General features: G+C 37.0%; 1 protein-coding gene across 2 annotated transcripts; it reads left to right on the top strand.

Annotated features, from left to right (window-relative positions):
- The first annotated feature begins 5,517 nt into the window (after nt 1–5,517).
- LOC117624835 (fimbrin-1-like) lies at nt 5,518–12,212 on the top strand. 2 transcript variants are annotated; one of them, XM_034356308.1, is made up of 15 exons: nt 5,518–5,800; nt 6,592–6,746; nt 6,894–7,064; nt 7,558–7,796; nt 7,896–8,067; nt 8,151–8,189; nt 8,314–8,382; nt 8,471–8,587; nt 8,941–9,149; nt 9,554–9,709; nt 9,967–10,166; nt 10,616–10,773; nt 10,875–10,971; nt 11,091–11,182; nt 11,716–12,212. In XM_034356308.1, exons 2-15 carry the CDS (start codon nt 6,660–6,662, stop codon nt 12,019–12,021), a joined length of 2,112 nt encoding a protein of 703 aa, XP_034212199.1. In that variant the 5' UTR covers nt 5,518–5,800; nt 6,592–6,659; the 3' UTR covers nt 12,022–12,212. The 2 variants fall into 2 exon arrangements, with proteins under 2 accessions (XP_034212199.1, XP_034212200.1); XM_034356309.1 differs by lacking the exon at nt 5,518–5,800 and adding an exon at nt 6,047–6,473.
- Nucleotides 12,213–12,897: the final 685 nt, after the last annotated feature.

Below are 12,897 nucleotides of genomic sequence, written 5' to 3'. Positions count from 1 at the left end.
GGAACTGCGGGCGTACTCCCGACGGCGATTCCCAATCCCCGGAGAGTAGAACCCGCCGATTCCTCAACGACTTCTGGGAAGTCGGCACCGAGCTGATGAAGTGCCCCCGCTCGGAAGCCTTCAGGCAGTTCGCCTGAACCCAGCCACCATGGACGGCACTCTTTGATTTGGTGATGCTGTAGAGATGGGAGAACTGCTCGTAGGAGGGCTCCCCCTCCCCGGCAATCCCAAATGCCGTTATCACCCCCATCAGGGCCACCCAGAAGTTGGGGTTGTATTGGCCCGGGGCGTACCCGATCTGGGCTAGGATATCGGTGAAGATATCCAGCATATCGGTGAAGAAGGCGACTTCACCGTCCCCGGGTTCGCTAAGGCATTCTGTAGGGCTCGGAATCCTCATCTTCACCAAATCTGGAATGAGGTATTCGGCCCTAATCTTTTGGAGCTCCCGTTCGGTAATCTTATTCGGCTCTAAATAGTCGACCCCGAATAGAGCTCTCTTCGACACGCCTACCGGTATCCTAGACCGCTCCCGGTGGACGATTGTTATCCTCGGCCGAGAGGGACCAGCAATGATCTCATCACGACCAGAGGTAGAAGCCTCCGGCAGGGGATCGGGGGTACCAAATCGGGTACCATCTTTGAAGACTGCGGCTAGCGGAAGCGGCTGCCCCGTCATCAGCCCCTTGCCGACGCCATGAGCAGGAACGGAGTTCACCTCCTCACCGATATTTCGAACATCGGTGTCCTCTTGCCCCTCGGCATCAAAGCTCACGGCCAAACTAGATGTGTCCCAGCCCGATGATAACTCTTCATCAAATGCGTTGGGCTCACTGCCGAAGGAGGACTCGCTAGAAGACATCTACAAGAAAAAGGAAAAAGGGTGGCTAAGGTTCTGTAATGAACTTCCCTACCGATGTCTAAGCCGCTACCTATAGTCCGCTAGACTACCGGACGAAAGCTCCTAAGACGATCGGCCGGGCCTATACTACGAAGGCATGCACGAAATACGAGAATTAAAAGAAAATTGAGGGTACCGAACGGTATTTTACCTCGTGTAGTATGGTAGCCTTGGTTGCCGTTCAAACGCTTCGGAAATCGCCCTGATTACTGATAATTCGCGTGAAAGTCGCCTTGATTGCCGGAAACTCGCGCGAAAATCGCCTTGTTTGCCGTTAACACTCTTCGAAAATCGCCTACGCAGAGCTATCGCTTCAGTTCTCAAATGCAAAGTGAGTTTTGCGCCTGGAGCAACCTCTATTTATAGGGAGATGGCTGCAACGGTACGCCTCGGGAAACCAAACGGCTCATAATTACAGCCGTCAGACGTCGCTTCGCTGGCCATGTGTCGCCCGGTGGATGGTGATGTCAGCTGCACGCCTGGTACAGAAGACGAAGCGTCTTTTCACGCCGGGTGCAGAAGGCGAAGCGTCTCCACGCGCCAGGCGCGGGAAACGAAGCGTCCCTGCCTTCACCTCTCTCAGCATCGGCGACCCTTCAGATCTCAGGGGAACCTTCCACAAACAAACTTGCCGAACGGCAGGGCATCTATGAACCCTCATGATGAAACCAAATTCCCTTCCGAAGAACCTTCGGAAGAGAACTTGGGGGACTACTGTTTATACCGTATATTAACGACCAATGACCACCTGACACGTGGAGAAAAACGACAACTTGGCATCACAGGCCCTTCGGCAGGAACCCTACCGAAGGATATACATCTTGATGCTTTTGCCCTTGGACACGTGTCATCCGCTCCTACAGTCCCACATCGGAAATTCCAAAATAAGCACACCTCCCAAGGCCTATATAAGGAGACCCCTATTCCCAAAGAAGGGGGACAGAGAAAACCAACGGTACGCTACCGCTTGATCTGTAGTCTAATCTTTACTAAATTAGTACTTATTTAAGCATTGGAGAGCCTTCGGCCGGTACTGCACCGGTACCCCAAGGTCTTACCGAACGTTCCCTTTTTGCAGGAACTTGATCTTCTGAAGACTAACTCCCTTCCGAAGACACAATATCACTAAGTTGGGCGAACCACGTGTCAAACCACTTTTTCGCATCAACAAGTAGCTTTTTGGGCTTTTTTGGTCAAGGGTCATCCATGCTTAATTTAGTAAAAATTGGGACAATATGGTGAGTAATATTCGGCTTTTTGAATTGGAGGAATTGACACATATTTGTGTTTGGTGATTCTTCATGAGATTAATGAAAAACATGATAGTATTTTAATGTTTGGTGTTTGCTTTGGTTTGAAAGTTTTTCTGGTTTGCAAAATGTTTGAATTTTTCTATTTTTCTTAAGCCCATTTGTTTATAATGAGAGCCTAATATTTTTAAGCAAAGAATTAGGTATTTGTTTGGAATTCCCAATTTAAATTCCTAAATTTGTGGGGTTGAGCTCTAATTTTATTTAAATTAGGACATATTAGTTTGATTTGATTTAATTTAGCTCTTAAAATAAATCAAACTTCTTGATCTAGGGATTTAACCCTTAATTCATAGGATTTAGCCAATCACGTATAATTTCCTCATAGGCTAACATGTGTCATCTTCAATGGCTCGTTTTGTTTTGGGGAGTCATGAGTCATCATTGATTAGTTAAATGGTCAAACTTTGAAATTATTGACCACTAAAATTTTGATGTCTATTATCGAATTGACATGAAGGATATGACCCTAGTCTCAAGAGGCACTACATAAATTAAAACTTATTTTTTATTTCTTTTTATCCACATGGCATATATTTGACATTCATACCATTTGCCGCATCATCATTTAATAGCCAAATTGGCGGATTGTGAAGTAGAAGTTCAACATTGTACCAATTTCACAATATCAAGTTTGGCATTGCAACATTATAAAGTTGAGATATTAAATTGCCAAATTTGACGAACTTGGAGTTAGAATACAATCAATGCAAAAATATATATTCTTCTTATATATCTTCTTAGATATAAAGTAAAAGGTAGAGAATGGTGAAACATTCAAAATATCAGAAAATACTCTTAGTTAATGCAAACATTAATAATTGAAATTATTAATTAAATAATGATAATATAGTAAATCCACACTTTTCATATTACAAAAATTAAAATTAAAATTAAAATTAGATAATTGATCCTATTTTTATAGAACACAACTACCCATTTTTTTTAAATTCTAAAATAAATTTAAATTTTTTTAAAAAAAACCTCTTGCAAGCGTGAAAGCGCTTGCGGAGAGGCTAATATATATATATATATATATAAAGCAAAAGGCAGAGAATGGTAAAACATTCAGAATATCAGAAAATACCCTTGGTTAATACAAACATTAAGAATTGAAATTATTAATTAAATGAGGATAATATGGTAAATTAACATTTTTTAAATATATTTAAAGAAATTAAAATTAAAAGAAAATTCAGAATTCTATTTTTATGGAGCACAACTACCCATTATCTTTTTAATTCTAGAACAAATTTAATTTTTTTTTAAAAAGTCTCTCATAATCGCGAAAACGCGTGTGAAGAAACTAGTATACATTCATGTTATTGTCATTTCAATTAGGAAAATAAATGCACAACGTAGTGGGATGTCGTGGCTGCACATGGTAGAATATGGGAATGATGCAGTGGTCGGTTGGGTGGTAGCTGATTACTTAATTGAGGGGATGAACGTGTAATCAATCTTGCTCCAATTCCAAAGTTGTTTTGTTTTGTTTTGTTTTTCTCCAATATTTAATGTAGTTTTGTTTTTGGTGAAGATATTTAATGTAGTATTCAGACAAAATAAAAACAAAACGAATAATTTATAATATTCTTTTTAGAAGGTTCTAAATTTAAGCCACACTCATAGCAATTTTACTTTCAAATCTGGTAAGAAAAATAAAAATAAATCATTATTTGATTACTGACCTGGCTGATATTTTATAATCTTCCAATTGATATTAATTTCAGAGTTAATTTTGATTCGGGTAATATTTTGCTCATCACTTTAATTCAATATATACATTCATTATTCTTTTCAACACTTGATACGTATAACAATGATTATGCCCATTGACGCGTGTTAAGTGTTGAAAAGGATAATAATAGTACATTTTAGGTTAAAGTGATGAGCAAAATGATGTATGACGGATCTTCTGTTCAATAATTTTTCCTTAAAAAAAAAACTAGACTCATTGATTTTCTTTTCTTTGAAATCAAGAGATTGACCGGCCAATATGAACTCTCTCCTCTAACCAAATCAAAACACCATCTCACAAAAGATATTACAAAATTACCCAACTCAGCCTCATTGAATTGATTGGAGGGTTTTCCAAATCGAACAGTCTACAATGGAGTTCCTATAGCAAGAAAGAAAACTTTGGATCACTTTTTTTCTGGTCCAAATTTTATATATTAATATATATATATATATATATATATAATTTTTTTTTTTCTCATTGGATTACAACTTACTCAAGGAGGGCCAGACCAAATCTTTGGTAGAAAGTTGACATGCAAAAATGGTGGGCCCTCATTTAATTAATCAAATAATATATTCGATTATACTAAAATACCATGTAGACCTACTTTTGATGTAACTTTGGACCACCCTCTACCGATACCGATTTATTCTTTGTCCCCAACCTCAAGAAATGCCGAGTCAAGGATAAAAATTAAGCAAAGATCATGACAGGTTAAGTAATAGTAACCAAAGCCAGCTGCCTTTTCTACCTTCTTAATTAACTCTTCCTGCTGCCCCATTTTATCATCCTAAATTTTTTTTTTATTTATATCCGAACATTAATTACCTTTTTCAAACTCATTTTACTTTGTTTGTTTGCATATTTTATTTTCAATTCATTCACAAATTAAGTATAAAAAATAAAATAAAATAATACTTTTTAATTACTTTCTTAGCATTATCAAACATACAAATTAAATCTTTCATTTCCATCATCTCAAACAACACATAGAAATAAGTATCGAACTCATTACTCTTACTAAGTGGAGATAATATATGAAAGGCTGGTTAGTGTATTGCACTTATGTCTCAAACTATATAATTTAGCCTTCAATTATTTAAAAGACTTAATTCTCAACAACACATGAGATATCATGTTGAATACAACAAAATATCAATACCAAAATAATATTTTTAAGAATCCTTATCAACCCAAGAACATGCCTAGGATCTCGTTCCTAAAGTGATTGTAAAATTTGTCTTCTAACAACACAACTTGATCTTCAAAAATGACATGTTTTTGTATCACAAGGACACATGTATCAACTATGTCATCAAAAATTATTAAGAGGAAACAAAACATCAAAATATTGAAACCACAAAAAAGGAAAAAAAAATCAAAAGATAAACATAGAAAACAGAGAGAGAGAGAGAGAGAGAGAGAGAGAGCCCAATTGTCCAAGACGAAACAAAATTGGTTTTAGAAGAGACCAAACCGGTGCACACGTAGACAATGCGTTGTACAACAGAAAGAGCGAGTCCACCAAACCACAACATATATGCGCGCGTACACAAACCGCTGTGATTTGGGTCTTTCAGAGACAGTAAGCTCACGGCTGTCTTCGTGTGGTCTTAGCGGGTACTCTACCAGACACCGTTTCTTTCTCACTTTGCTCTCCCACGAAGAAAAATCGATCCCGTTTCTCTCTCTAAAACCCATCTCTCTCTCTCTCTCTCTCTCTCTCTCTCTCTCTCTCTCTCTCTTTCTTTCTGCATTATGTGTTATGGTCCTTGGACACTGGAACTTTGAAGAGGGAACTGATTCATTTTGGCATTAATTTCAGTGCATGTTCTTGATTTTCTAGAGGTATGCACTTCTTGGTTGCCTTAGATTTCACGCTTTCTTTATTGGGTTTTGATTCATTTGTGAACTTTATTCATGATAAAGTTGTTTGAAGTATGAAAGCACACGCAAGATGTATTGTTCTTTGATATTTACTGCTGTAAACTTCTGGGTTTTGTTCACTTCTGCGTTTTCTTAGTTGGGTTTGATTCATAAATCCTTACTTGTCTGTATTTTCTTCTTCTTCACGATTACCATAACTGAGTATAAACACACACAACATACTCCTTGATATTTCACATGTTGTGTTTTATACTGTTGCATTTATATTTGGTGCTTCATATGCATATCATCTATCTCTGATTTGTTTCCAGTTTTCTATTGAATTATATCTCAAAGTGCCAATCTTTGAAGGATGAAACTCATCCATTACAACTTGAATCTTGCTTTCTTTCGCTCTTTTTTGTGAATTTCCATAAGTTTGCATATCCAGGAACCATTGAAGTTTCTTTTGCTATAATTTGGTCCAATTATATCCCATATTGTTGTTAAGATATCAGTGATGATCTTGTTATTCCCCTTGATTTTCAAATAAATTTATGCTTTAATTTAGCATCTTCTTCCTTCATGATATATAGGGGACAGAGTAGGAGGGGTTGGTGAATTATAGGAGCACTAACAACCACTAGGCTGCTTGGTTGGTTTATGTTTGTTGCTCTATGTCTATGTATATGTTTTGATGTGTTTCTGATTTTGGAATTGGTTGTTGACTCCTGAATGGTTGCTTAATAAATTCATGGTGGGTTTTTGTCCAGCTGTGGAATCTAAGGGGACTTGAACAATTGGGTAATTCCTTTTCATCTCCACTCGGCAATTGGTGGAGATGTCAAGTTACGGGGGTGTTATCATTTCCGATCAATGGCTCCAAAGCCAGTTCACGCAGGTTGAGCTACGCAGTCTGATCTCCAAAGTATGTATATGTGTTCCTTAGCCAGTTTTTCTTTGAAGTTTGGAAGGTTTATCTTAACTTTTTATCATATAATATTTAACAATGTTATGTGATAGGTTTGCTCTAATCTGTGGTTTTGAGTTAATTGTTAACTCTTGTGGTTTTCAGTTTAATTCAGTGAAGAATCACAATGGTAAAGTTATGGCTGGAGATCTACCACCTTTAATGGTGAAATTAAAGGCTTTTAGAGATATGTATTCCGAGGAGGACATTAGGGGTACCTTAAGTGGGCTGGGTTCTAATTTCAGTGATGAGATTGATTTTGAATCCTTCCTTAAGGTAAGCCATATTGTGTGTTAGTTTTCTTCTTCTTCTTCTTCTCTTTCTCCCTCTCTCTCTCTCTCTCTCTCTCTCTCTCTCTCTCTCTCTCTCTGTGGCACACGCACACTCTCACTCTCACTCTCAAGTTAATTGATGAATTAATCATAGTGTCTTACAAAGTACCACGACGAAGGGCACTGGCATAATGGAATGGCTTACCCCAAGCAAGCTGGTCATTGTGGGTCCAAATTGCAGAAACAGCCTTTCTGGGTGCAGGGGAAGGGCTGCCTAAAGGGGTCTTCTTTTTATTTATTTTTTATTTATAAAGAGACAATTTAATTGCTACAAAGGGTGTCCCAGCCCACCCTTCTTAATTGAAAGAAGTCTCACATCAGAAGCACTATTTTTAAGAATTTTATTTTCATTGTTCTGGAGTTAGGAGTATGGGATGTTGCATTTAAGTGGGCATTTATAGGAGGTAACATTTTAGTTTGATGAATAAAATGCACAGGCATACTTGAATTTGCAAGGTCAAACTACAGCTAAATTGGGTGGTTCGAAAAACTCTTCATCGTTCCTGAAGGCCACCACAACCACCCTCCTTCACACAATCAGTGAATCAGAGAGAGCATCTTATGTGGCTCACATAAACAGTTATCTTGGGGATGATCCGTTCCTAAAGCAGTATCTCCCATTAGACCCAGCTACAAATGATCTATTCAACCTTGCAAAAGATGGAGTTCTCCTATGGTATTTAAGCAGGGTTTGGTTGATTATTTTCTATCCAGTTTTGTCAGTTAAAGCTGTTATTTTATTGTTTTGTTGATTCATCTAATGGATCAAATGCAGTAAGCTTATAAATGTTGCTGTGCCTGGGACAATAGATGAACGAGCAATTAACACCAAACGGGTCCTCAACCCATGGGAGAGGAATGAAAACCATACTCTTTGCCTTAACTCTGCCAAGGCCATTGGCTGCACAGTGGTTAACATAGGCACACAGGACCTTATTGAAGGAAGAGTACGTTTTTTCAATTGAGAAATAAGTCAGTTTAGTATACATTTTGGTACTGGGAAATTCATGTTTTGGTTATTTATTTGCAGCCTCATCTGGTATTGGGGTTGATTTCCCAAATTATAAAGGTAGGCAGCTAAAGTTTAATTATTCACTCTATCATAACCTCAGATAAAGTTTACTTGCAATAGCATATGATGTATTTCTCTCTTTCCCCTTTTTCCTTGCATGAAATTAATGTGCCAAGTTCAGATCCAACTGTTGGCAGATCTCAACCTTAAGAAGACGCCTCAACTTGTGGAATTGGTGGAGGATAGCAATGTATTGTAATTTAGAAATTTTTTCTGTGTTCTCATATTCCAAAAACTTTTAGTAAAAAATTGCTTGTTAAAGACTTCTTTTCTCACAGGATGTTGAAGAGCTTTTGAGTTTACCCCCCGAGAAGGTCTTATTGAAATGGATGAATTTCCATCTCCAAAAAGCAGGCTATAAGAAACCTGTTTCAAACTTTTCCTCTGATGTGAAGGTATTTTGCCATTCCTATAGTATTGTATATCTAGGAGCATGTAGCACAATAGCAGTGTCATTATGACTTGCCAGGGAGTAGCGGTATCTATAAATGAATCATACTGAGATATCTATAAATGAATAGTAATTAGGTTTTATAGTGTAAAAGACTATAGTTGGTTTAACGAGACTGTTTCGGGTTTAAATATTCGCAAGCGATATCCTTAAATATTATACTTTCCTCGCTTATCTTCTTCATTTAATCAGAAGTTGCAGTTCTCTTAAGCCACTGGATTATTATTGGTTTCTCATGAATTAAATTGACCTATAACCCACTGATTATTTATGTCATAATTTGTAATGGACGCACAGGATGGAGAAGCTTATGCTTACTTACTTAATGTTCTTGCTCCGGAACACTGCAATCCTGCCACTTTGGATGCCAAACCCAATGAAAGGGCAAAATTGGTTCTTGACCATGCTGAGAGAATGAACTGCAAAAGATACTTATCCCCAAAAGACATTCTTGAGGGTTCTTCAAACTTAAATCTGGCATTTGTGGCACAAATATTCCATGAAAGGTGGGACGTGAACTATGACTACTTTTTTTTTAGTAAGAAGATAACTTTGTGTTTTATTTGTTTTTTGTTTGACAAAAAATTCGAGAATGAGCTTACCATCTGATCCTGCAGATGATATGTTGTCAAAAGAATGTGATGAAATCATTTCCTTATAGTAGCCTAATGTTTTTTGTCTTTATTTTCTTTAGAAAAGTATTATATATACTACATGCTAGACAGTCTATTACGCAGTTAGATTGTCATTTGTCAGTAAATACGGTTGGTCAGGCCAAACTCTCTCACAAGCGAGCATGATTCTCTGTCTCTCTCTGTCTCTATGTGTGGATGTGGTTGATGTCTTGATTTGTAACCAAATTATATAAGTTTGTTTAACTATTTGGTAATTAAGAGTATACCATGTACAGGAATGGCCTCACTACAGATAGCAAGAAGATTTCTTTTGCCGAGATGATGACAGATGATGTGCAAACATCAAGAGAAGAGAGATGCTTCCGTCTGTGGATCAACAGTCTAGGCATTGCTACTTATGTTAATAATGTATTTGAGGATGTGAGAAATGGGTGAGTGTTCCTAATTTAAGCAAGAGTTTTTAATGTACCAAAAAATCATCCATATTTTAAAAAGTTGTCGTTTATGAACTTATAAGTCAAACCCCGTGTAACAAGTCATTTGCCAAATTGCATCAAGTTTATTTGACAGAAATAAATTTATCACTTTTTCCTAACATACGTAGTACTTTTAATTCTATGATTTTGGCATTCACAAGCTTCTTATTTATGGGTTTGATTTTCTTGATTTTCATAATTCTCGTATGCAGATGGATACTCTTAGAAGTGCTTGATAAGGTTTCTCCAGGATCAGTTAACTGGAAGCAAGCATCAAAACCTCCAATTAAGATGCCGTTTAGAAAAGTAGAGAATTGCAATCAAGTTGTAAAGATTGGGAAGCAATTGAAATTTTCGCTGGTGAATGTAGCTGGAAATGATATTGTGCAGGGAAATAAGAAGCTCATACTTGGTAATTAATTTTCACAGTGTTTATGAATATTTGCGTGCACACCTTCCTAGTCCCTTAGGTTTTGAGCTTAATTGATCTACTGCAGCAACTTATTATGTACTAAATCTAATTGTTTGCATGTTCACTCTTTTTTTCATTACTGGCTTTAATTATCTTCTATTGATTTGACTGACTAAATCAGTTTAATTTTGAGTTCTGAAAGGTATATGCATGATGTAGTTATTGATTGAGTACATAAATTTGCTTTCAGAGGGTAACTTATTTTTTAGTCTGACGTAACCTTAAACTTCTTTTCTCTCTTCTCAAGAATAAGATGCTGTCTAGTTTTTTGCTACTCCCAGTTAAATTAAAAATGTTTTTCTCTCTGTTCCTAAGATGGATTACTTTTCATCTGTGATTCCTGAGAATTTGTTGTTAAATGCTAAAGTTTGTTTGATTTTTTTTTTCAGCTTTCCTATGGCAGTTGATGAGGTTTAATATTCTTCAACTTTTGAGGAATCTAAGATCTCGCTCTCAAGGAAAGGAGATGACAGATGCTGATATTTTAAATTGGGCTAACAACAAAGTCAAAAGCACTGGCAGGACTTCTCGAATGGAGAGTTTTAAGGTTCAAACAGACTAAACCTGTTTTCATCTCACATTATAGATGCAATCATAATCCTAAACATGATTATATGTGGTATTCTGAAACCTGGGATTTCTCTCCAGGATAAGAGCCTATCAAATGGGATTTTCTTCCTTGAGCTTCTCAGTGCTGTAGAGCCTAGGGTTGTCAACTGGAACCTTGTTACTAAGGGTGAAAGTGGTAAGATTCTTTTTGCAATGTTTTCATTTACAATTGAGCAGGAAAAGGACTTTGACCGAATTAATTTTGAGTAGAGTACTGATGAGAGAAGTGGGTTTCTTTTCTTGTTGCAATGATAGCTGAAGAAAAGAAGTTGAATGCTACGTACATAGTCAGTGTTGCACGAAAGCTTGGTTGCTCCATTTTCTTGTTGCCTGAGGACATCATGGAGGTAAAGAGTAATTCCAACTGCAATTTATTTATTTATTTTTGGTTTAAGGTCATCGATCTCATTTCATGCATAGAGACTAACTAGTGACATTTTAAATTCATGTTCATTCATCTCATTTAATGCTTAGAGACTTAAGTAGTGACATTTTGATATCATGACTTTGGTGGCCTACATGATTTATGAGAATGATATTGTCACACTGTTGGGCGGGAAATATATAATGAAATTACTTGCATTTTGGCTTTCTTGAAGATTGTGATCATCTTTTTATCCGGGGATTGCCTACATTCGAATTTATTTATTTACTAAAATACAGAAACACACGTCCACACTTGAAATTTACAAACACACTGAAAATTGTGCACAATTTTGGAGCAGTAAGCAGTAATTTTTTTTTTTTTTTTTTTTTTTTGTTGCCAAAGGAGCAGTAAGCAGTATGGGGTTCATATAACTTCATGACCTTCACAATTTCAATAAGTCTTTTTATTTTTGTTGAAACAATTTCAATAAGTCGATTTGTTATGTTATGGCAGGTGAACCAGAAGATGCTTCTGACCCTAACAGCCAGCATTATGTTTTGGAGCTTGCAACAAGCAGTTGATGACACAGAAATATCACTGTCCCCTGTTGATGCGTCACCGGCAACATCTATCAATGGAGAGGATGAATGCTCCTCTTCCCTTGGTGGTGAAATATCAAACTTAAGTATTGATGACACTGCCTCTGACACTACAGTCACTTCCCAGTTTGAGAATGAGGGCAGCACTGTCAGCACTGCCAGCACTCCTTTGGGAGACGGGATCAGGGCGGAAGAGAAAGGGTGCATAGCTGTTCAGTAGGTTCAAGCAAAAGCGTATATATACTCGAAGCTCCATAAAAATATGGTTGGTCGTAAACAGATTTAGAATCACAGGTTGAGAAGAAAAGAGACAACTTTGTAAGTATTTCGACTTTGTAGATATTGAGAGACGTTCCTTTTTGACAGTAATTATATCAGTCAAAGATGAAATAATTGACAAATGTTTGGTAATGGGTGTGGTAGTAGTGGTGCGAAAGAAAAGAAAAGAACTCTCTCTTTTTTCCAAGAGCTGAAAAGAAAAGGAAATTGTATTAATTAAGAAAGGGAACCAAAGGAAGTAACTTTACACCAAAAGGGCCCTTTTCTTGTCCTAATTTGGAGGGATGATGGCGAACTTGGTTTTGGGGTTCAGCTCTTACGTATCAATAAAAAGCTTATATTGAAGGATAAATTATGTCCAGTCTTAAGAGCTTATGCCGAGGGATAAATTATGGTCAGGCTACTAACTGATTGAATACTCGACTTGTATTTTCAATCGAACACTCCAAAGTACGAAATAGAACATTGTGCTAATCAAATGAGTAACTTTATTTCCATTATTTAAAGTTATATAATTACCATTTTAACCTTTTAAATTACCTAAACGAGTAGGTACAAAATTTAAGGGTTAATTTTACAAGCACCACTTTTGAGGTTTTTTGTTTGTTTTTGGTTTTCCCCCTTCATTTTTTTGATGTAGCAATTGTTGTATGGTCTCAAAACTTCCTCCAACAAAATAGAGACTATGTGCCACTAGACCAAATGATCATTAATCACCATTTTTAAACTTTGAATTTATCGAATCTGGTGTAAATGGCGCCTCACATGACCTCAAAATTTCCGCGATATTATAGATGTGGGAGCAAATAATCCAGCT

The sequence above is a fragment of the Prunus dulcis genome, chromosome 4 (assembly GCF_902201215.1).
Source record: "Prunus dulcis chromosome 4, ALMONDv2, whole genome shotgun sequence".
Lineage (NCBI taxonomy): Eukaryota > Viridiplantae > Streptophyta > Magnoliopsida > Rosales > Rosaceae > Prunus > Prunus dulcis.
This window is presented reverse-complemented; position numbering and strand designations above follow the sequence as displayed.

Bases quoted from the DNA above. Each gene is read 5' to 3' on its own strand.
- LOC117624835 (XM_034356308.1), top strand. From the start codon at position 6,660: ATGTCAAGTTACGGGGGTGTTATCATTTCCGATCAATGGCTCCAAAGC. The intron at 9,710-9,966 runs GTGAGTGTTCCT...TCTCGTATGCAG, and splicing joins TTTGAGGATGTGAGAAATGG to ATGGATACTCTTAGAAGTGC. The intron at 11,183-11,715 runs GTAAAGAGTAAT...ATGTTATGGCAG, and splicing joins TGCCTGAGGACATCATGGAG to GTGAACCAGAAGATGCTTCT.